Source organism: Betta splendens, chromosome 17, assembly GCF_900634795.4.
Source record: "Betta splendens chromosome 17, fBetSpl5.4, whole genome shotgun sequence".
In the NCBI taxonomy this organism is placed as follows: Eukaryota; Metazoa; Chordata; class Actinopteri; order Anabantiformes; family Osphronemidae; genus Betta; species Betta splendens.
Window position 1 is genome coordinate 3,950,960 of NC_040897.2, and position 23,175 is coordinate 3,974,134.

At 40.9% G+C, this 23,175-nt stretch overlaps 2 protein-coding genes across 11 annotated transcripts; one reads left to right on the plus strand and one right to left on the minus strand.

Moving 5' to 3' along the window:
• Positions 1–414: 414 nt before the first annotated feature.
• Positions 415–10,787, minus strand: sall2 (spalt-like transcription factor 2). Its single transcript, XM_029130680.3, has 3 exons — positions 10,649–10,787; positions 2,063–5,649; positions 415–1,886 (listed from the first exon to the last, which is right to left on the minus strand). Exons 2-3 carry the CDS (start codon positions 5,459–5,461, stop codon positions 1,587–1,589), a joined length of 3,699 nt encoding a protein of 1,232 aa, XP_028986513.1. The 5' UTR covers positions 5,462–5,649; positions 10,649–10,787; the 3' UTR covers positions 415–1,586.
• Positions 10,416–22,991, plus strand: LOC114843876 (cerebellin-1-like). 10 transcript variants are annotated; one of them, XM_055504030.1, is made up of 9 exons: positions 10,416–10,616; positions 15,689–16,211; positions 17,076–17,171; positions 17,384–17,617; positions 18,665–18,687; positions 18,860–19,005; positions 19,179–19,450; positions 19,711–20,828; positions 21,396–21,728. In XM_055504030.1, the coding sequence occupies exons 2-8, from the start codon at positions 15,723–15,725 to the stop codon at positions 19,978–19,980; spliced, it is 1,530 nt and encodes a 509-aa protein (XP_055360005.1). In that variant the 5' UTR covers positions 10,416–10,616; positions 15,689–15,722; the 3' UTR covers positions 19,981–20,828; positions 21,396–21,728. The 10 variants fall into 10 exon arrangements, with proteins under 10 accessions (XP_055360005.1, XP_028986514.1, XP_040923936.1 ...); XM_029130681.3 differs by lacking the exon at positions 10,416–10,616 and adding an exon at positions 11,011–11,150; XM_041068002.2 differs by lacking the exon at positions 10,416–10,616 and adding an exon at positions 12,241–12,852.
• The last annotated feature ends 184 nt before the right edge of the window (positions 22,992–23,175 follow it).

A 23,175-nucleotide genomic window follows, 5' to 3' on the forward strand; every position in this document is an offset into this window, starting at 1 on the left:
TCGCCCCCGTTAATGCGAAGTGGTTAACATCTACAGTGCGGCATTAATAGAACAGGATATAAAATCACACTAAGCTACTGAAATGAAACGCATTGAAGTTATTTTCGAAGCTTATATAAAAATATTTAAAATATGATCATCCAACTGTATGTGTTTCAGTTAAATTAGTTGACCAAAATTAATCTTGTCGTCGCCTCAGATTAATGCACTTCTCGTGATTCCTAACCGATAACACAGATACAGCCTCCACAGCATCAAATATGTTTTAATGGGAACTTGCGCCCTCTAACGCACACGTTGCACAGGCTTAGCTGCTATGCTTGTGGCAAATAATAACCACTAATTGTTTCAAATGAACCCATTCAAAATGGAGTGATATTTAACACTGACACTGTATACAGAAAACACAACAAATTCCACTTGAACAAGCTTTTTAATTGAAAACCCAATCAATTATCAATAAATTGTAATTTCCAAATTTTTTAATATGGATATAATAAAAGTACAATTTACAACAAACAGACAAATATCTCTGTGTCACAAATATTAATATTACTTTGGACCAAACAACACTCATAATATTCACAAAGCTTAAGTTCGTAGATCACACTAAAGATGTGACCTATGACTATGTGATATACAGTATGACCCCTCACAGGGTCACTGGGCTTACGAACACAGTAGCATTTCTGCATGTTTGACAGGACAATGTAGTGTAAAGAAAATCACAACAAGCAGTTTAGCGGCACCACAACACAGGACAAAAGACTTTATATTTCCCACTGAAAAATAAAGATATAATTAAATTTGCTTGCTGTTACATAGGAATTTTTTTTTTGCTTAGTCCATGACTCAATGATGTCTTGGTTCCCTCTTGTAGACATAAAACAGGCCTAGTTTGGGCTAATTGTGTTTTGGTTAGCTTGACCTCTCCTTTGTGCCAATTGGATCAGATTTGTTACATAGGACAGCACGATTAGTACTGACATGCTTACAAAATAACTTTCAACGTGTTCAAACCATACTTTTAGTAATCTTTGCTATCAGTTTCCCTCACTCCTATCAGGAACGATCTGGTGGTAAGTTTAGGATACAGTAAGATACAATGTGAGGTTTTGATCGTACAGTATAGTATGTAAATTCCAGTGTTACAGCAGCAGTGAAGAACAAAGACAAGCACCCAAAAATATCTGAACTTAAAGACAAAAAGCAAAGTATTAAACAAGTAATGAACTATTTGACCCAGTTGTAGATAAAACAGGGAGTTTTCTTTATTATAGTTTTTTTGTTAGAATGTGCCTCGAACTAAAATAAAAAGCGTAGCCTAACAAATATAGTATTACTTTTAAACCAAATCCAGTCACAACTGGACTCTACTTGAATAATTCTATTTTTATGTGTACAATAATATTTTCTATGACAAGAACAAGTTGATTGGCTCACAGCGTCCACATACATATCACATATTATTCTGCCTATTGAACTGAAATTGGTTAAAGAAGCAATACAATGCAAGTACACACAGCAAAAGGTAAACATGGATGGAAAACACTAGAATATCATCCAATCAACCACACTGACATGAGTTATGACTCCTCACTAGCCTTCTCAACAGCTCCTTCACAAACTCTTGGATTCATGCGAGACTGAACGGATGAGTTTGCTGATTGTGTCAAGTGACTTTCTCTCTGGCTTCCAGGGGCTGGGTCATCGGCTGGTTCAGTATTACGCTTGCTGAACAAAGCTTGGTACTGGTTCCAGAAGCTTTCGGAGCTCCTAGGGACGGGATTAGTCACAGATGAAGAAGGAAGTTGGTCAGTGAAGGAACGACTGCTCCTGGCTGATGGACGTGATGTTTTCACAACACCATGATGCTTCATGTGCCCCTGGGAATAAATATAGTGAAAGTTGTAGTACATTTGGTAGTTTTGTCTAAAACAGGAGCTTTTCCTTTATAATAATGTAAAATCAAATATAAATATATTGAAATGCTATCGCTGACTTACAGCATTGTAATATTTGTACTAACAATTATTTTATAAACATACACCGTTTAACTAACCTTAAGTCCACTTCGACTGGCATACTCTTTTCCACAGTCAGTACAGCAGTAGGTCTTTTTTTCAGGGCGAGACATTGGGGAGGGCAGAGTTGGGGCAATGCAAATGGGGGCAGATGTCTCCAGTGCTTCGCTTGCAGCTAATTCTACTTGATCGTCTCTTCCATATGAATCAAAATGAAATCTCTGACTGGTCTCCTGCACAAAATTGACCGCTTTCTGTAGTGCACTTCCTACCTCAACCCCAGCAGTGCCTGTGGGTTCTACAGTGGATGTTTGGTCTTGCTTTGGTGTTGCTGGTGGAGGGGATTGGTTTGTGTCTTTTTCCATGGCTTCTGGTGACTGCGGCATTGTCTTTAAGGTTGGTGTTGCAGTAACAGCAGGGGCATCTTGGGTCAGGATAAGGTCAGAGGAAATACTGGTACAGGTGTAAGAACATGGAGGTGGTGTACTCTGTAAGATTTCCAGGGTTGATCTGGAGCCAGGACAGACATCAAAAGAGGTAGATGCTTCATCCTTTCCACATTCCACCATCACAGCATTAGGTAACACCGTGGTTTTGCTAGAAATGCAGGGAACTGGTGAGGAAGAAGATTTTGGAAGTTTGGCAGTATCTTTGTGTTCAATATGACTGGCTGTGTCAACTGGAGAAGCTTTATCTGCCTGCTGTGAATCTTGCAAGGCACTGACACAGAGGACAGGCTCCACACTGCCTGGTAGTGGATTTTGTCCATGGGAGTTCATGAACAGGTCAGGGCTAAGGTCAGTAGGATGGATATGTTCTGGGGTGGAGGAAGCAGATTGGATGGGATTTGGGGCAAAATCAACTCCTTTTATATCGCTAGAGACTTGGACTGATCCAACTGCTGGAGTTTGACACTGTGGGCTTATTGTCGGGCTCTTAGCATGGCCAGTCAAAGTAGGTATTTTACTAATGGGCGTATCTGATTTAGTGGATTGAAGGTGAGACTGTGACAAAAGGTTAACATTCAATTCAGCTGGTATCTCACGTGTAGTATCCTCTGTGCCATCAGGGGGCAAGTGTCCACCAAGGTGCAAGCGAATATGGTGCTGGAGCACTAGGGCATTAGTGAACTTACGCTGGCACAAAGGGCAAGAGTTGTGGATGCGTGCATTAGGTGGCCTGAGATGATGGGTAGCTAGATGGGATCTCAGGCTGCCTTTGGTAGAAAAGGACCTTCCACATATCTTACAGGGAAAAGGACGTTCTCCAAGGTGAGTTGCCTGGTGCAAACGCAGTGCTCTGGGACAGCTCAGCACCCTTAGACACACCCCACACTGATTGGGTGTCAGGTTACCAGCTGGGCTTGTGATGCTCAGTGTTGATGGGATGCCTCTTGCCATGACACTTGCGTCATTTGTTCTCATGCCTAGGGCAGCAATCATCTCATGGGTGAAGTTTGAAACAGAAGTGGTTACTAGAGTAGACGATGGAGGTGATGCCATGACGTATGTAGAAGAAACGCTGGCATTGGAAAGCTGGCAGTTAGCTGAACTTGCTGAAGAGGTAGTGATACTGCCAGATAACATGTCCAGGATGGAAGTGGAAGTAGAACAGGTCGTCCATTGAGAAGAGGCATTCCCCTTCTCTAGCTTCTCCACTAGCCTCTGCAACTTGGAGGTTTCAGATGTAGGAGTGGAGGTAGACGTGGACAAAGACAGGGATGATGGGGTGCTGGTGTGTCCAGACACTTTGGGAAATGAAGAGAAAGGAAAGGAAAGCTGTGAGTGACTAGAAGAAGCCAATTGGTTGGTGCCCGGAATAGTAGGTAGTGGGGCATGCAGCAGGTTCACGGGTGGATGCTTGTAAAGGGATGAGTTTGCAGCAGGGATGGAATACGAGGCTGAGGCAGATGGGAAAAGGAGTTTTGGCAGGTGAGCTAGTTGAGAGTAAGCTGTGGGAGTAAGTATTGAGGCATGAGGGGGGGTGTTTTCATCAAAGTGCTGCTGCTTCGCACCTTTAAATAACCCTGTGAGGGTGGAAGATGAAGACAAGGATGGGTTTGAAAGAAGGGAGGTAGCCAGAGAGGAGGCTGATGTTGAGGATGATGAGCCAGCGGTAATGGAGGCTGTAGCAGCTACAGCTGCAGCCCTATTGAGCTGCAAGAGAGAGTGTGAAATCAAAGCTAAATCCACAGTAGAGGGCAGTGGTAAAGTACAGGATGTAGATCCTCCAGAGCCTCCCAAAGAAAGACTGGTACTTGAACCACTTTCCTCCAAATTATCTCTACACGTTTCATCATCAGCAGTGCATTTGTGCTTTTTCTGAATCCTATGAATTTCAGCACTGTTGCCACTATTCAAGGTCTGCCCCACATGTGACCCCTCGCTTGCCCCAAATGCTACCCCAAACAATGAAGGTGGAAGGAGTGAAAGTGACAACTCAGGATTTTGCTCACGATGGCGCAGGAAGTGCACTTTGAGATTGCCTCTCGTAGTGAAACGGCTGAAGCACACTGGACATTGGTATGGTCTTTCCCCTGTGTGTGAGCGTAGATGTATCTGGAAGGATGAGTCACTGCTGAACATCTTTCCACAGAATCGGCAGCCATGCTGGAGGCGGCCTTTGGTAGTGGAGCTGGACAAAGGGGAAGGATCTCCTCCTCCAGAGACAGATTGTAAAGCATGTAGAGTGTTTGGAACAATAGACGCTGATGAGGGGAGTGAGGAGTTTAGAAAGGACAGGCCACAATGCCCACTCACCAAGGTGGTATTTGGAGATTTCTCATGAAGACAGTTAGGCAGAGCTAAAGACAGGGCTAGAGGATAGGCAGAAGAGGATATAGAGATAGCATCAGAGGAAGAGGATGAAGGAGCTGAGGATTGAGGATTCACCCTCAGATAAGCTTCCCCAGCCTCTCCTGTTCTTTCCATCTGATCCTTATGGGGCTGCAAGATATGAGACAAGGAACTGCTTGGCTTTGTGGGCTTATTGGCTGGCCGAGAAGGGAGCAAGGAGGAGAAACAGGCGAGCAGAGGAGCCACAGAAGTGGAAGGCTGAGGTGCAGATGGTTGGGCTGTGGGGCTGGCAGCTCTCTTGCTTCCTTCCAGGCACAACTGTGGCAGGGGAGGTAGAAGTTGCTGGGAGGGTGTGTCTACTGTATAAGAGGATCCACCGAGGCCCAGTACCTGTCTACAGATCTCCTCTGTTATTTGCATCTGGTGTATTTGTCTTTGCTGTAGCACCCGCAGCTCCTCCAGAATCAGGGCAATGCTCAGCTGGGTCCTAGAAGGTGCAGCTGTGGCAAAGGTCATATCTGGGCTGGGAGTAGGAGTGACAGGACTTAGGGGGCCCTCAGGCACACAGCTTGGACTTCCAGGGTGCGATGAGGAAGAAGAAGTAGTGGTGGTGGCTGACAGCCCCAACTTAGGAGAGGCCATGTTTTTGCTTCTGGGATGGTGGAGGGACCAGAAGCTGCACAACCAGATAGCTGATGTGCAGATGAAATTTGGATATTGGAAATTACAGAAGTCAGGAGAGAAGGATAGCTGTTGGTCTCTGAGAGATTTGTGAAAGGGAGGATCAGGGATGAATAGAATGATGTGCGGTTTCACTGCCAAGTAGTTACCTAGAAAAAAAGTGAAAGAAAATTTATAGAGATGACTAGGACTATAGGAAATTTCCACCTGTCAAGTCATGTAGTGGTGGTTCCCATCATCAGCTGTCGCTGCTTATTAATTAGTCCCCTTGTTGCAGTGGAACTGTTGCATGCGGGAACATGTAAGTCATGCTTCTAATCATTTAGTGATGAGCCGGCCAGACTCGGAAGACATCGTTAAAATGTTTCACTCCAGAGAGGCAGCTGTGATATAAGTTGCATATTGTTTAATGGTATTCTGTTATCTTAATTTTGTTATATTAAATACTTTTTTCCAGATACCAACAGTAGTCATCTTTGAACTGATGACGAACAATGATGTAAGAGGAATTAAATCAGAATGAAGTCATGGAATTTGAATGTGTTTTAATGAACACACTATTCTGGCAGCACCACAACTAGACCAGACACTGCTCCAAATCTCCCCAGATGTCATCAATGTAATTTATCTGTCTGGTGTATACTGTACACACATTAACTGGATCATGCGCTCTCCTCTTGGCAGCTGTTTTTCATCCTAGTAATTATTCATGTGCATATACCTCACCTTGGCATTCAGTCCCTGCCATATTGTGACTATGCACTTCTTTCACTATTGCTCACTTTTCAGACAATGAGATCTAAGCGAACCTGCCTGGTGAAGCACATGACAGGCTAGTTAATGCGGTATGTGATAAAGAAAAAATATGACAGGCATTCTCTTAAACGCTTATAGAATTATGTAGCAGCTTAAATGTGGTTGTTGAAGATCTTAGGATAAGGTTAGGTTTGTTCAGACCTAAATGGAAATGATCAAGGCAGCCTCACCACACTTACTACCAGCAGATAGATGTCAATATTGGATTGCGAGACCAGATATGGGTCGATTTTGTGAAGAAAATCTGAGAAATTTGGGAATTACCCAACATCAACATCATCTACTATTAAAACAGGCAAAAGTCCCCAAAGGTCAAGCAAAAACTTTTTTGGTGCCTTGAAGTAGGCGTTTCCCAAGAAGGCATTTCCCAAGAAGAAGAAGGCATCTTATATAGAGGGAGTGCTGTTGAATCCTTGGTCGGTTTTTACATTGTAGCCTGAACAAGATCTCACACGTGTAAGGAAGGCTCAACTCAACTCTGACTCTCCACTATATCTTGTTCTGGGGGAAGTTCATTCATGACCACTGTATATTGGTTTTCAACATTACAAATCTGGACCCAAATAAAAAGCCAACATCTCCACTCAGTTCAAGATTGAATTTAAAAATACATTTAAAGCTGGTTAGGCAGCTCCTGGTAAGGCAACAAGGTAATTGTACCACTTATAAGAGAATAGAATCGGGAAAGTGATATCAAACAAGGCAGGTCAGATAATCTTAAACTATGATTAGTTGTGTGGAGAATAGATCAGTGGGCTATTAAATTACTGTCAATAGTGGAACTAATGAGGAATAGATGGGGTAACCTAGAGGGAAGATCTAGAGATTGGTGGTGGTAAAACTGAGGCATATGGCAATGAGAGCCAGACTGATGGCTAGGATCAGAGACTGAAACACTGGTGCAGAGATACTTCCTATGGAGGTCAGAAACAAAGATGCGAAAAACTCAATCAAGAAATCCACAGACAATGCTGGAGAGGAAAAACACAATGGCATGTTTGTCTGAGCAGAGGCCCTACAAAACACAAACAGATGCTCTAATAGCTGGCAAGCAACACAAGGCATCAAGGGAACAATTTGTTCATTTGTAGCTCATGGTCCAAAACAATTAACTCATCAGTACATTAATCCATTAATTCAGGTAACAATATTTCATATATTCCTTCAAATAAATGACTGGACTCCAATCAAAATCCTCTTTAGCAAAACTTGAATTGTCTTGTAACAAAAGATCCAGGAAGCATTGACAATCTAGCACAGCTAGTGGTATATCTACAGTACTGAAGGAGACACAACAAGTAAAATGCTACAGATATGGACAGCAGAGGGCATGAAATGGATCCTACAAAATAAAAACACTAAACTGGAAGTTAGGTTGCTGATCAAGACCCGGCGGGGCTCAGCAGGTTTTACATAGGCCAGATCGTACTGTAACAGCTTCTCCAGGACCAAAAGAAAAGCAGAACACAACACTCAATTATTATTATTATTATTATTATTATTATTATTATTATTATAAGGGAAACATAGAAATGTGGCAGCAATTAGTAGAGGCAAGTGTCCCAAATTGGACATGAAATGGACAAAAAGCAAATTTCCTGAGGTAGGGACTTAAGTAATAAATGGACACAAGGATGGCTGAAGTAACAGAGAGGAGAGCGTGTAACCAGAGGTGGGGAGGGTGGAGATGGACTGGCAAGGCTAGATGTGCTTAATGTTCAGACCAGATATGGTAACACTGGAATGTCCATATAACAACAGGATCTCTGGTGATCCTAGAGCAAGTGAGACTTAAAAAAAAATGTCTTCAAATGCAAAAAAGGCCAAAACATAAAATAACTCCCCACTAAAAATCCAAATTCAAATCACTGAAGGGAGAAACCACACTTGAAGCTGAGAAAGAGCTTCTGAAGCATGGCATCATGGGAACAAACCTTACTTGAGAATGGTAAAAATTTTGAAATGCACCTTAACTTGAAGCTTAAACAAGAATAATTGACTTGTGCAGATTTAGTACTGGATTTTCATCCACTGTGTAAAAAATACTGTTTAGTCCAAACCCTAGACATCTAACATTCCCCATCTGAAGCTAAAAAAAGGATGTTTTTAAGTAACTACTACAATGACTTGTATTATCAGTATCTTTTTTGTCTACTAATAAACAACCTCATCCAGACCAAAATAGGTCTAGATTCAAAGGGTTAAACATCCTACATTCACAGTCCTGATAAGATTTTGGATCAGGCAGAGAAAGCAAAGTGTAAAACAACACAGGTGAACAGAAAAACCTTGTAGAACAATCAAACATATTATATGCAAAAGGTGCACATGCAGAACCTTCCTTGGAGGACACAATTTCACGGCACAATTCCTCGAACTGGAGCGGATGGTCACACAAATAAACACTTGTTCTGTTGCTGAGCACTGAAGCATGAACATACTTGCGAACAACTTGAAATGAGAATGCAGGCTAATGCTACTGCACTAGGTTACGCTCACATCACATAGTGTCTCCTTCTGGCTACTTTTGTCTACTGCTTTTTGTGAAACATTACAAAAATTTGTGAAATTTTACAAGTTGACCATGTCTTGGTGTTCTATGTGTTCTTTATCTTTGAACCTACAAGTGAAGGCACATGCAGAGAAGTAAAGACAATTTGCTTTTCAGGACAAAAACCTAAAGGTTCCCAACAAGGAGCTGAATGAAAGGCTCTGTAGGCATTTTAATAGATCAGAGCATTTACATACATTATGCTCACACAACATGGCCTTTAATGGAAATGAAGCCGAAGCATTTCATTCTTCATGCTGTTATAGTCAATAGCTGCAGTGGCCCTTTTCAGTTTGTAATGGGACATGTTTCTGCAGAGATGTATTGGCCAATACACACGTTTTATCGTCTTTCACTGCACACTGGAAAATTAGATATCTAAATTACTTCAAAAGGGACAAACATTTTGACTAAATACTGGAAGGACTGCTTTGAATAGTTTCCATTGTGAAGGACAAAAGAAAACAGAGCCAAAGTGCCAAAGGGGCATGTGTGACGATTTTTTATCAAAAAGTTTCAGTTTTCTCAAAACCTTTGGAGCTCCTTTCCTGTATACACAAATAGTTCACTTGTTCATTCACTACTTTGCATTCAAACAGCGAGTGAGCACCCTTCGTTTGAGCTGGCGTCCACTGCCTCTTTTTAGCAAACTCATATACTGTTCAAGGTCCTGACATAAAGAACCCTGTTTAGACATATGATTATAACCATGAGTCTATAGAATGTATACCTCACAGCTGTGTGTTACTCAGTGGGGAATAATGTGATGCTGTGCACATTAGTCAAGATGAAATTTATATATACATTTTACATTAATGCAAACATTATACACCCTCTAGCTGTATAGATCATGCATAGACATTTATTAGGGGGGGATTCATGATGCTCCGGATGCATCTGAACCACCTAAATAACCTCAATAAACAAAGCAATTGAAATGAGGTGGAATTTGCCACAATGCCATAGACAGCACACAGCTGAGTGAATATCACCCTCTGAGAACCTATTCAACACATAAGGCCACTGACTGGAGGCACAATGCTTCCTTTTCCACCCTCATCCTGACTGTTTATCACGTGAAGAGAGGTGCTCCAAAAAGACAGGATTAGGTGAAAAATATTTTTTCAGCTGGGTCCTGTGACACCTCCCTAAAATCTCGTCTATCAGAGGTTTGGGCAGAATTATAGAATACAATTGAGGATTTGGTGTAAAGTCTTAATGATACACGGCCACAATGCATGTAATGATCTGAATTATTTATCATTTTGTTAAACAATGGACATCTTAACACTGAACCTTCATTTTACACAAAACTACAACAAATTTCCAAACGACGTTATATAAATGCTAAGATATTAAAATTATTAGGCCATAAACATGCGTGTTATTGCATAACCAGACAGATTTTGCTAAAGACAAATCGTAACTGAGAGACTTGTCAAACATTTAGAACACGAAATGGTAATGTTTTCAAACAAGAACTCTATTGTTCCTTTAACGCATTCGTATTTTCCTGACATCTGGCTAATATGGTTGCCTACACGACGGTCGGGCGATTCTTTACACAGATGTTTGAAAAGGGGCGCAAAATACGGCGATGAGATGCGCGTTCCCGCTACTGTACAGCGACCTGTTGCACGCCACGCGCGCTCTCACATCATAACAAGTTATGATTCATAAAATATTATGACTTCTCTAAAAAACAGTCTCGGGTGTACGTTCCCTCCAAGGTCCGCTCATCGTCGACAGGTCTTTCTAAAATGTAACACAAGATAACTTACCATGTTTGGAAACGTTGATTTTTGACAGCGTAATTATGAAATGACACAAGCGTGAAACGACACAGGAGCTTATGTTGAGTAAGCTCGCTTCCGTCTCTCAGCCGGGACACTGGCGCAGCATTTCCCTTTTCACTCCCAGAGATGCGCAATCGGGCAGACGCATTTTTTCAATCATTTATCTTCGTCGTAAATCGCTTTTCTTTCTCGTGACAAAGGGATATTACACATGAATGTTTTTACTCATAGTCCGACAGCAGCAGGGGCGGTGCGGATGTCTGCGCTCGCTACAGGGGGAGGATTATTGCCGTTAGCGGCCGAGAGTGTTGCTCTTCTTCGTCTCTCTGTATTTGTCTCGACCTCCTCCTATCCGGCCTGTCTGCGCCTTCTGCGGTACTGTCTGTCTGGTGAACTGGCTGGATGTCTGTCTCCCTGTCTCTTATAATTAATGACTTTCGACGCCAGACGGTCCCTCTGGGAAACAATGGCCGCGAACGCCTCTACGGTATATTGGCTCTCTCTGTGCATCTGACATAGAGCAGGCCCGGGGAGCACACGCTAGTAACGCAGGACTGCAGTCTGACTTCAGATTTGAACACACGTCCGTATCGGGGCTTACCCTTAATGTCAATAACACACTTTGTCACGTTTTAATGTTGAGTTTGTCCATTAGGCTGCTGCATTTCTGTCACAGTAGCCTTTAACGGACGCAATGGAGTCATGTACTATTTTAACACACACGTTGAACCGTTAAGAAAACACAATATGTATGTCTGATTTAGAGTTTAGTTGTTTGGAGCATAAAATGTAAAGCATCAAGCTGAGTGTATGATCTTATAGTGTTAATTAACATTTGTTGCTTTGGACATATTTTTTATTGCCACGAAATCAGTTTTTGTTACAGTATTTGAATCAATTCTCTGTCAGACAGAGAGTGCTGTGAAGCACAGAGCAACAGACCATCAAGAATAGCTGCCCAGCCAAATGAGCAAGGTCTGGACCCAAATGCACAGAACTGGAGAATATGATAATGGGCAACATGCTTGGCAGTATAGTTATAATCCAAAACTGGCCTTAGTAACTAATTAGAATATTCAGTTCACTACAAAGATATAATGGCTGTTGCTTTACAAAAGTCTAGTCCTATGCCAGCATAACTAATGAAACGCTGTTCTTTGTACCGAGCAGCTCTGCCTGTAGATACTGTAGGTTTGCAGGGCTATTGGGGCCATTTCACAGAAAAAAAACACACGCTATGTGGGCAGGTGTCAAACTGAAAATGGAAATAATTCAGGTTAAGATTTAAGAGGTAAACAACAAAATAATTTATGTACTACAACATGGGGTAAACATGGGGAATAGTTTGCGGCCAAAGGCAGGTGTGGAAGGGTTGACTGTGGATTGAGGTTGAGGTAAAGAATCCTGGTTCCTAGCGAGCTGTCAGAGTCATCGTTTCCAGTAAAGCCTTTGTGGTTAGCAGCATGGCTTTTATGGTCTCCATCTTCTTATCCATGGCATAAATGTGTGTTTTTAGGGCAGCGAGTGATTTATAGCAGTGTGGAGTTGCTGCAGACGCTGCCATACATGAAGTAATCGTGCCCTAAAAAGAACAAGACACTTTAGGGTCAATCATACAGTTTAGTAACAGAGTGTTAGTTGGTGTTTTACAATGAGACACTTCCATATAAAGTTCATGAAGCATAATTGTACAACTTTCTTTTTAAACAAGCCTAGCCATCTGCTGTGCCAGCTGAGGACAACACCACTTTCCTTTTTTGCCATGTGGGGAGACCTTGTGTTTCTATTAACAAAATAAGATGACTACATTTATAGTACATTTAAACATTCAAACTTTAAATTTAAAAGAGGCATGCTTTCTTACTTTTGCTGTGTTTTGATCACATATAAAGATAAGCTCTCTGAAAACAAACGCCATTTCATTTGAAGTGACCTGAATTTATATATGTTTCTATATTCTCTTTCCCACCATCATGTCACCTCTTTGAGTCCAATGCCAACGCTGAAGCACACAGTAGGGGGAGGGGGAAATAATCTGTTGGGATTAGCCTCATCAATCAGCACACACACACACACACACACACACACACACACACACACACACACACACACACACACACACACACACACACACACACACACACACACTTACAGATGGCTACTGTCTGCCAACAGTTGAACGTCAACAGGTAAGAAATCAAACTTCTGCTAGAGATCATTTTTATCATGTGAGCAAAGCATGTGTAGCGAATAAGACAACAAATTGTCAAGGATGATGTCCTGATCGATCGCCTGTTTTAATTAGTTAGCTTTACAACCTACGCTTACAGTGATAGGGAGTCAGTTTTTTTTATTATAAATTACTGGCTTGAAAACTAAATGGCTTGGTTAAATCTAATCAAGTGGCGTAATTAAACATTGGTGTGGCTCATTTTGTGTCTTCACATAAAATTTAGTTTCAGTCTGTTGTGCTCCTGAAATATCCTGTATGTGAAACAGAGTCATCTATTTCTGTTCTCTTCGTATTAGTGTTAGCACTGATAAGTAGTGTATTCACAGAGCACAGCAGGCAGAGACCCAGTAGTCAGGATTATTGGTCTGAGAGCATGTTGCAAGGAGTTTCAAATTCTAAACCATTTGTGTGGACATAATGGGTTTTTACAGGTATACATCTCAATAATTTAGAATTTTACTAAAAAATTATAAAAAAATTATACAAAAATAACGATACTCGATACCGCCACCTAGCACACCTAGGGGTAGCATCGGCGACGCATTTTTGGCTCCACCGCTACGAAAACTTTGTGCAACATGGATAAAACAAAATAAGTCAAATGAAAGCTAAGATTCTAAAGAATCGAACGCTGTGTGACATGCCATAGTACACAATACAGGGCGCGAGATATATGCCTAAAACATCAGTATTTATCTGAAGGCTCCGAATTTAGTTTCACTTCCGCTTCACATTTGTCTAGGTAAAGTTCAAAATAATGGCGAAATAAATCGATCTAAACATGGCTGGCCTTCCCTAGAGCCAGTCTAAAGCGTATTATTGTCAGGACTCGACGTCCGGTAATTTTCAACCTGTGACTTCTGTCGGCGTTTGTCTCAGTCTCATTGGCTTGCCAGCTCTGTCCATCACGCGTTGGCTGGTACAGCGTGATTGGTTAAGCTCTAACGCTTCTAAAGAGTCCTCGTTGGCTGGAATTCGAGTTCATTGTGAAGAATGACGTTCCTAGGCAACGGAGCTCAACCAGCTCAAACCTGGTCTCTGGCTCTATCTGGTGGCTATATGAGGCATTTAAGTTTTTATTTTTAGGCGAATTGCAGTAATTTAAATATAAAAATATTTAGAGATAAAACTTGTTTTGTTCACACTAATCACTTTTATAGGTATTGAAATGAAATTATTATGTGTTTTACTTTTAGAAAAATCAGATCTTGCCTGATTTTTGTTCTACTAAAGACCTTTGTAATTTTATTCTTCTTAGTGTTATAATAATTATTCCTTTGCTGAGATAATGTTAACACGCTGTGCTGCAATCCTATAAAGGTTTTAAGGAACTTTGGCCTCAGTTTACTGAAATTGTATGATACTGTAGGTGCATTTTTTCCAGGCGAAGCTAGAATTTATTTTTTAATTTTTGTTGTTTTCCAAGTTCCAGTAACACATAAACTAATATTTACAACTTATATCACATCTAACAAATGCCCCCTACATTATGACACCAACTGCATTCAAATAGCCCTTATGGTTGCAGAGATATACTCTGTATGGCAGCTATACCCCCCTACCCCAACCCACCCCCTACGATGCCAGAAAATCGGTCTTAGGGCTTATAAGTTAGTATTATTTAAGTATTATTTATATTTATATACATACATTTATATAAATGTTATTGACTATGGCTCACAACTACTGTAACACATTCTAATTAGCTAAATGGTGTGGTTCAGTAAAACTTCATAGGAAAAGTTATTGACTGGGCTCATAAAAGGCTGGACCAAGCATCTGCAGACAAAACTGGGTCAGCAACTCACTCATCCTGGACAGAAGACAAAGTGCAGGGAAAAGTAGACAGATGAACAAGACCACTGGGGTTGAAGCAGAATGCAGATGAGCAGTCATAGGATAGGGTTGATGATGTGGCACCTGTCTGTGATTAACCAGTAGACAAACCTGGGGAGATAAAAACTGATTAGGAGAGTGAGGTGCTGGGAGAGAGAAAACCAGGCATGGATTCACCCAAACCATGACCTGAACCACACATTAAGCTGCTGACATTACATTGGGAAGCTAGAGTATGTCATTTGCTATGTCTGTATCGATCTGCTGGTGTTAGTCCACTGTGTTAATTACGTTCTCAGACAGCAGGGGTGTCTACCTGGATGTTACTGCATGTGTACCTCTGCTGACAAACTTCAGGGAGGAGGACTTTGCACCTGTCCACACTGTCAAAAGTACCAGTACCAGGTTTAATGACCATGGAAACACTGTTTGATTGGCCAGTGAACACCCCTAACTTAAACCCAAGAGATTGCCCTTGAGATATTTTCAAAAGAAAGATGAGAGACACTAGATCCAAGAATGCAGATGAGCTGAAGGCCTTAGTCGAAGCCACCTGGGTGTTCATAACCCCTCAGCATTACCACAGGCTGATCGCCTCAATTCCACATCATGCATAGATTCAATTCAAAGGAGCCCCAACCAAGTATTGAATGCATATACATGTTTTTCAGCCAACATCTCCAAAAATACTTTTTTTATTGGTCTTGTGTAATATTTTAATTTTCTAAGATAATGGATTTAGGGTTTTCGTTAGCTATAAGCCATAATCATCAGATTTAAAAAACAAATGGTGATATGATGGTATGATATGCAAATTTTTTCAGATGCACCTGAAAAATAATAACATATGTCTTATGTACGATGATAACATGATGTTCTAAGACATTTTGTTTATGTTATATTTGTTTATCTAATTAGTGTTTTGTTGATCTCTCCCTATGACACCTACTGATTAGTTGGTAGCATAGTGTCACATCAGGTTTTTCTGCCATGGCATCCTTGGAGGAGGAGCTGACCTGTTCAGGATGCCGAGACATTTTCAGCAAAGCTCACCCTCTGCCCTGTGGCCACAGCTTCTGCCCCACATGCATCCGTGAAGCCTGGAGTGGTCAGGGTGAGGTCAAAGATCGCTTTAGCTGCACAGAGTGTCAAGTGGAGCACAGCAAAGTGTTATGTGACTGCTGCACTCCCGATGCCGAGAGTGGGCAGCTTCCATTAGCTGTCAAAACCTGCCTGAAGTGTGAAGTGTCACTGTGTCCCCAACACCTCCAGCCCCATTTGGAAAGGCCAGCATTTAGTAGCCACCTGCTGGTGGACCCACTGGGGGACCTTTGCCAGCGAAAGTGTCCAACACACAGAGAAATATTCCGCTACTACTGTGCAGATGAAAGGATGTACGTGTGTGGTGACTGTCTACTAGAAGGAAAACATGCTTTGCACAAAGTGAAAGCACTGAGACAAGTAGAAGAGGATCTAAAGGTGAGTAGGATAATATTCTATTTGTGTTTATTCAGCTTATTATGTGTTTATACAGCAATACAAGTGTTGCATGCTACACTCCTGTTGCCCAGGTCACGGGTTCAGTGAGGGGTTGGGTCAGGAGGGGCATCTGGTGTAAAAACTTGCCAAATCTACTATGCGAATCATTCACTGTGGCGACCCCTGACTTATCCTGTCAAGGGGTCGCCACAGGAGTTACCTTACTTAAAATACAAATCAACACATCATACTTGACCAAACACTCACTCATTTTTAAACACTATGTTCTCGTGAAGGTTGTGGTACGAAATGCTGAAGCACATCCCATTTGTTATTCATGATAGGGGCAGGCTACACTCCGTCCATCATAGGGCTTTAACAGCGACTGGAAGGACTACAAAGACTACATACATACTAACAAAGGAAGCTTAGGAACCAGGAGCAAGCAATCTAACAGGACATGATTAAGCTAAACAGAGTTAACAAAAACAAAGAGTGTCGGTGTCTGTCTTGCCTGTGCCTAATTTTGTTCAGCCTTACCATTAAGTCATATGATTCACCACCTGTGTTCAATTGGTCATTTATTGTGTATATAAGCTTCAGTAGTAAGTTGGATTTACCTGTTAACTCCAACCATGTGCTGATCCCACACTGGTTCAAAGATGTTGCCCAGACTTAAAGCAAACCTACAGATGCGTCTATGCCTTGTCCAGTTTATTATGAGATTGATATGGAAATATGAAAATTTTAAATTCATTTAAAATCCACACAAATGGTGGTCCCATTTCTGCAGTTACATGTTTTGTATGTATTTAAAAGAGAGTTTACTATATACTCAATACTATACAATATGTGATTTCACAGGTCATTCTCCAGATGCTGCTCAGAAAAGCAGAGGAGAAGATGAAGAACGTAGAGCAAATCCTTAAAGAGCATGAGAACATTGATTTCACCACAGCTGTGAGTACACAGTAAAGAATTTCAAACTCTCAAGCAGCTTCTACTTCAATTTCAATGTTTCTTCCTTTAATTTCTCCCCATCTACAGTATATAACACAAACCTAGCTCCATTAAGGATTTCTTGAAAATAATTTATTTAAATTTTCGTTTTAATTTAAACACCATATGGTTATGGTATTTTTTACTGATTTGGCAGCATTCTGTTTTTGTAGGATTCCCTGAAAAAGGATGACACCCAGGTGGAGCAGCTTGGCACAGACCTGCAGCTCCAGGTAAAGAAGCTGGTGGTGGCCCTGAGAGAGATCACCAAGAGGGAAAGACAGCAGCTAATTGATCGTATGCATGAGGATTGCTCCCGAGTGAGAGATGATATGAACCAAACCCAGAACATCCAACAATACTTGACCTCACTGTTGGCAGAGACGGACCCCTTTCTACTAATTTGGGTGAGGCTTTGAGTAAAATACACACTCTGTTTGCCTTTACCAGGTAAATCAGGTAAAGGTAAACAGAGTGATGGTATATAATGGCTGAGGGTATGATATGTCTTAGATCAGAGGCTGCAGCTCCAATAACATAGGTCTTAATTAGCCCACGCGTTTATGATTAAACATTAATGGTTAGTTCACTTTTTATCTAAAGTTAGCTGAGTGCTTTTCATTTGCTATTGTTGATAAATACTTACTACTGTCACAATCCACCACACAAGGCGGCAGCAGATCAAGTTGTTTTTTGGATCCATAGAGAGAGTCGCAACGTGACTATTTTAATCAAATCAAAGGGGGAGATGCACACAAACCAACACAGAACTAGATGAACTACAAAGGGCAGAGAAACAAACAACAAAAAACCTACTTCTCAAAAATGACAAAAAAAACAACCACCATGGGGCTTGGCTGCAAAAGGGAGTGAGAAGGATCCTGACAACTCATAAACAAATGTTTATAATAGAGATTTTTTTTTGTCTTTTGGCTTCTTCTCTCAAAGTAATTGCATGTAGGATAATCTCTAGATTTTGCATGTCCCATTTTGGTCATTGAACTGGAATGCACTGATTGGATTGGAAGTCTTTAACTATTCTGTTTATCGCAATGATGACATATAAGCTGGCAGCTAAATTATGGCGTGTTTTTTTTTTTAGAAAACTTGTTAGCTTGTGTTTGTCATCGTACTGTTCAATACAAATGCCTCTAAATGAAATGTTACCACAAATGAAAGTAAATCCACAGAGGCTACTGTGTAGTAGGGTTCTGAAGAGTCTGCAATAGAGCCATGAGGATTTGTACTACAGTACAACTTAAATATGTTTAAGTTGATACATTGTGAAATAGGTGTTTAAAAACTTAATCAGTATAGTAAACATAACCAAAGATGAACTTAGTTACAGCATGTATTTCTGTGTAGATTTGACCTTATATTGATTTACTTTATCCAGCTTTTGTGAAGAAATAGTTTTATATATTACTCTATTTCACTGGCTCTTCTTTCCTCAGGCCTTTCAGTCAGATGACACAAAGTAAGTCCAAAATAATCCACTGACAATATGTGTAACATTCAGTTATACAATGTGTGTATATTATTAGCATATTTAGTATTGAGTGTGTGGATGGAGTAGGTGCAAAGACAGTAAAAAATAAGACCAGTACAGTCATATGGACGCATGCATTGGTTGTGATCTCATGTTCTAGGTTACTAGCTGACTTGAACAGCCCAATCTACAGGCCTGATGCCATCAGTTTGGACAGGAAGCACATCTTGGAGGACGTTGAGAGCAAGTATCGAGAGTTCATCACTGCTACTCTCTGCTGCCTCAGTGAGCTTAAAAGGGAGCTCTGTGAGTGGCATATTTAATTTGACACTTTCATGATTGTACATTCTGTATCAATGGAAACATTTGGGGCTGTACATGGGAGCTGAAAATCACACAAAAAACAGCTCTAAGCTTAGAACAAGTTGTGTAACAATGAATAAATAAAACATAATTTTCTTTTTTTTTTTTTTCAACAGTAGCCAGTCCCCTAACTCTGGACTCAAACACTGCCCATCCTCTCCTGAGCATCTCTGATGACCTTCGCTCAGTGATGCGTGTTAAAAAACGTCTTCCCTGCGCTGCTCACCCTGAACGCTTTGACCACTGGCCACAGGTTCTTACTGTCCAGACCTTTACCTCTGGGACTCATTACTGGGAGATGGAGGCTGAGGGATTCTGGGATATAGGCCTCTGCTATAGAAGCATTGGACGGAAGGGAAAAGAAAACAATGCTTTTGGAAACAACAAGGTAAATGCGCCATGAAAACACAAACTCTTCTGTCTATGCCCTGAGCCAACTTGATATTCTACTGTCACTATTTTTACCTGGCAAGGTAAAAAATTATGTGCAATATTCATTTTTGAATTTCCTGAAGACTTTTTCTAAACTGACAGGGTATTGCTTTCTGGATGTTCTAATGCTAGACATGGCACATTTATCTTTGCTCATAAAGCACCTGTCAGTGTATTTGACCCAGTTATAGTAAGATGCCAATGTTTAATCTATAGGTCTCATGGAGCCTGACACAGCAACATGACAGGAAGCTGGCTATTTGGCACAACCGCAGAAAGTGCCGGATAATGTACCAAATGACTGGCAACCGAATTGCAGTAGCTCTGGACTATGAAGCAGGCACAATTACCTTTTCTGAGGTGGGAACTTCCAACAGTCTGACGCATCTCCACACATTCTCCACTACGTTCTTTCAGCCTGTATGCCTGGGCTTTGGACTCTATAAACCTGAGCTCAACAGTCGCATCTCTATTGTCAAAGTCTGAGGAGAAAACAAATGTAGATCAGGAGGACCTAGTTTTAAGACAGTGTTTGTTTATTTATTGTCCACAATTTATTGTCACAAACATCTAGATGTATCTCTAAAGACAAGAAAGAATGGGCCACTGATGAATATTAGTAAACTTTGATTTCAGATCAAGTGGTGCTCAAACCAACAGAACCAGACTAATATTTCACCCCTAAATAAATTCAACATAAACATAAAAATTATATTGTTTCCCTTTAATGAAGTTCTTTGTGCATGTATGTAAGATTTATCTTATGTGCTTTATGGTGCTTTTAAACAATAGAGCAATGTAATGTTTTATTAGTGTTTCTAATACTTACTCATACCTCAGATAAGAAATGTATAAACCAGCCTTATAACTGCTTTTGGGTATGTTTTTATTCAAATGATGGTACATAAGCAACCTTGATGCTTTTTGACACAGCTTACAATAAGGAAGCGCCAATTTGATTTAATATAAAAGAAACAGGAAAACAATTGCCGCTTACTTTCTGTTTTTACTTGAAAACATCTTAGATGCCCAATTATCTACTCACTTTCTTTACTCCGCTGTGAAGATTTGTGGGCAGATGAAATATAGAAGCTGAGAAAGAAGCAGACGGAAATAGAGGTGGGAGAAAGAGAGAGAGAGAGAGAGAGAGAGAGAGAGAGAGAGAGAGAAAGAGAGGAAGAAACTAAGAGATTAGCGCACATTCTGGCTTTGTTGGGTTCAGACGGACTGCAGAGATTATGTGATAGAGGAGTGACAGAACGAAGATTTTTGATCCTGTCATAGTACTTCAGCTTGAGGAAAAAGCATTTTACCTGATATGGATGTGCAAACAGGTGATAATAATTTTTATTTACTTCTCAATTCTAAAATTGTATTTCACTCATTGCATAGTTGTTTGCTGTCACATGAAACTGCTCTTAAACAAAACCATCTGTATTCGTTTATATTATCATATTTTCTATATTGTACATTTTATAAATGTGTGTGTGTGTGTGTGTGTGTGTGTGTGTGTGTGTGTGTGTGTGTGTGTGTGTGTGTGTGTGTGTGTTTTTGCGTGCGTGCGTGCGTGCGTGCGTGTGTGTGTGTGTGTGTGTGTGTGCGTGCGCGCACGCGTGTGCGCACCCGCGTGTGTGTGTATGTGCGCTCACGCTCTGTAAGGAATGAGTTGAGCAGCACATGGAGAGAGGGGGTGTGAAAGACAGATGGTCACTCAGCGGACTTGTTCCCCCACTCCTGATATTTTTTCAATCCCTTCTGGGTCCTAGATCCGATCCTTCCTTCCTTGTCACCTTTCCAGAATCTTATCTCACCTATTTTTTCTCTCACCTCTTCATTTACATCACATGCTCTAAACCATTTAATGAACGTTATCCTTTCAATGTTTCTTTCCCTGTCTCTAGTTATGTCTCTTCTGTCTTCTTATTTCTTGCTGAAGAAATCAACTGGACTGCACCAAGAGTTTTTTTGGTGACTCTCATTCTGGCCCAACTGTAGCATGGAGAGTTTTAGCATTTGTGGGGAAAAGCAAAATATATTTTGAAAGTTTTGTCTGGTTTTGACTTTGAGGCCCATCTCCTGTCTGAGTGTTTTTTGCTTGCTCAATGAATGCAGAACAGTTCTAATATTAGTACTGAATTGTTACCTGTCTTGACAGTCGCTTGAAAAAAAATAAGGTTCCGCTATACCATGTTTAGTGCTACTACTACACACTATACCTTATATTATAGGAAGTGGCACTTTTAACTTTAAACTCAAAGACCTTGAACTAAGTATCCCAGGTTCAGGTATGGATTCCAGATTTGTCACCTTTGACCTACCAGTACTGCTGGGTGTCCTCCTATTATGGGGACCTTTAGGGTGCAGGGGCCAGAATGACACAGAACCCATTATCCTTGAGGGGAAATGCCTGGTCATATGTGATTCCACTCCATCAACTGAACCTGCTGGTAATGCCCTGGGTATGTCTGTCCGCTCCGGCTCCGGGCGGGTGGCCTTCTCTGTCAGCCGCCAGACCAACCATGAACCTACAGACATGAGCAACCGCACCATGATCATCTACTTTGACAATGTGAGTATGTAATGTTTTGAATGATGTAGCTTAACGAAAGGAAATGTTGTTCTTTTTAAGTACTCTATAGTACAAAAGATTGTATACATTTTATTTATAGTTTTTATAATTTTATGCCCTCAGATCTTGGTGAACGTGGGAACTCATTTTGACCAAGAGAGCAGTGTTTTCCTGGCACCTCGAAGAGGAGTATACAGTTTTAACTTCCACATTGTAAAGGCCTACAATAGACAAACCATTCAAGTAAGATAACACAGCTTTGGCTGGTAGAGTGAGCAGTTCAGTGTGGCCAATGCTCTAATCCCATATTTTGTATTCACTGTATTAGGTCAGCCTGATGGTGAATGGTTGGCCCATGATTTCAGCCTTTGCTGGAGACCAGGATGTGACCAGGGAAGCTGCAACCAATGCTGGTTTGGTGATCATGGAGAAGGAGGACAAGGCCTACCTTAGACTGGAGCGAGGCAACCTGATGGGAGGCTGGAAATATTCCACCTTTTCTGGGTTCCTGGTCTTCCCTTTGTGAAGAAATTGGTTAAAGAGCATGTCACAGAAAGACGTCTGTATATTTTATTTGTAACACTACAATGCACATGAAGAACGTGTTTTATGCAAAAACAGAGAAACGTGCAAACTAACAAAATATTTGAGAGTATATACTTATATATGTGTGTGTGGAAAAAGGGGTTTGTTTGTTCTGTTCTTTTAGAGAGATTTTTAAATTGTGACAAAATTACAACTTAGCCATGTGCAAAGTGGGCTTCTGTGATAAGAATATGTGGAACGGCTTTTGTTATGTTTTTTTTCTGCCATGTTGTTACACTTATGCTTCATTTATGTAGGCCATTCTCTATTATTGTACATTATACAGAAACTTATATTAAGAGAAATATTCAAATTAAATCACAAGGTGTGGTGCTGTACATTATACATTGTTAATTATTTACTGCTTTATCATGACAATCTGATCTGCTAATGCAAAACAGTATTTGTCCTCCCCCTTTTAGTACACTACCCAGTGCCTTAGCAGCTGGTTTTGAATATAGCTCTCATCAGAGTTATAGCTGGCGTGGCCCAAGCAGACCAGCATGGGGCAGAGTGTGGGTGTGGTG

Coding starts and splice junctions, on each gene's coding strand:
- sall2 (XM_029130680.3), bottom strand. CDS start 5,461: ATGGCCTCTCCTAAGTTGGGGCTGTCAGCCACCACCACTACTTCTTCT. Junction 1,887..2,062: donor CCAGTCGAAGTGGACTTAAG/GTTAGTTAAACG, acceptor ATTTATTCCCAG/GGGCACATGAAGCATCATGG.
- LOC114843876 (XM_055504030.1), top strand. CDS start 15,723: ATGGCATCCTTGGAGGAGGAGCTGACCTGTTCAGGATGCCGAGACATT. Junction 17,172..17,383: donor ACATTGATTTCACCACAGCT/GTGAGTACACAG, acceptor CTGTTTTTGTAG/GATTCCCTGAAAAAGGATGA. Junction 19,006..19,178: donor TGAGCTTAAAAGGGAGCTCT/GTGAGTGGCATA, acceptor TTTTTTCAACAG/TAGCCAGTCCCCTAACTCTG.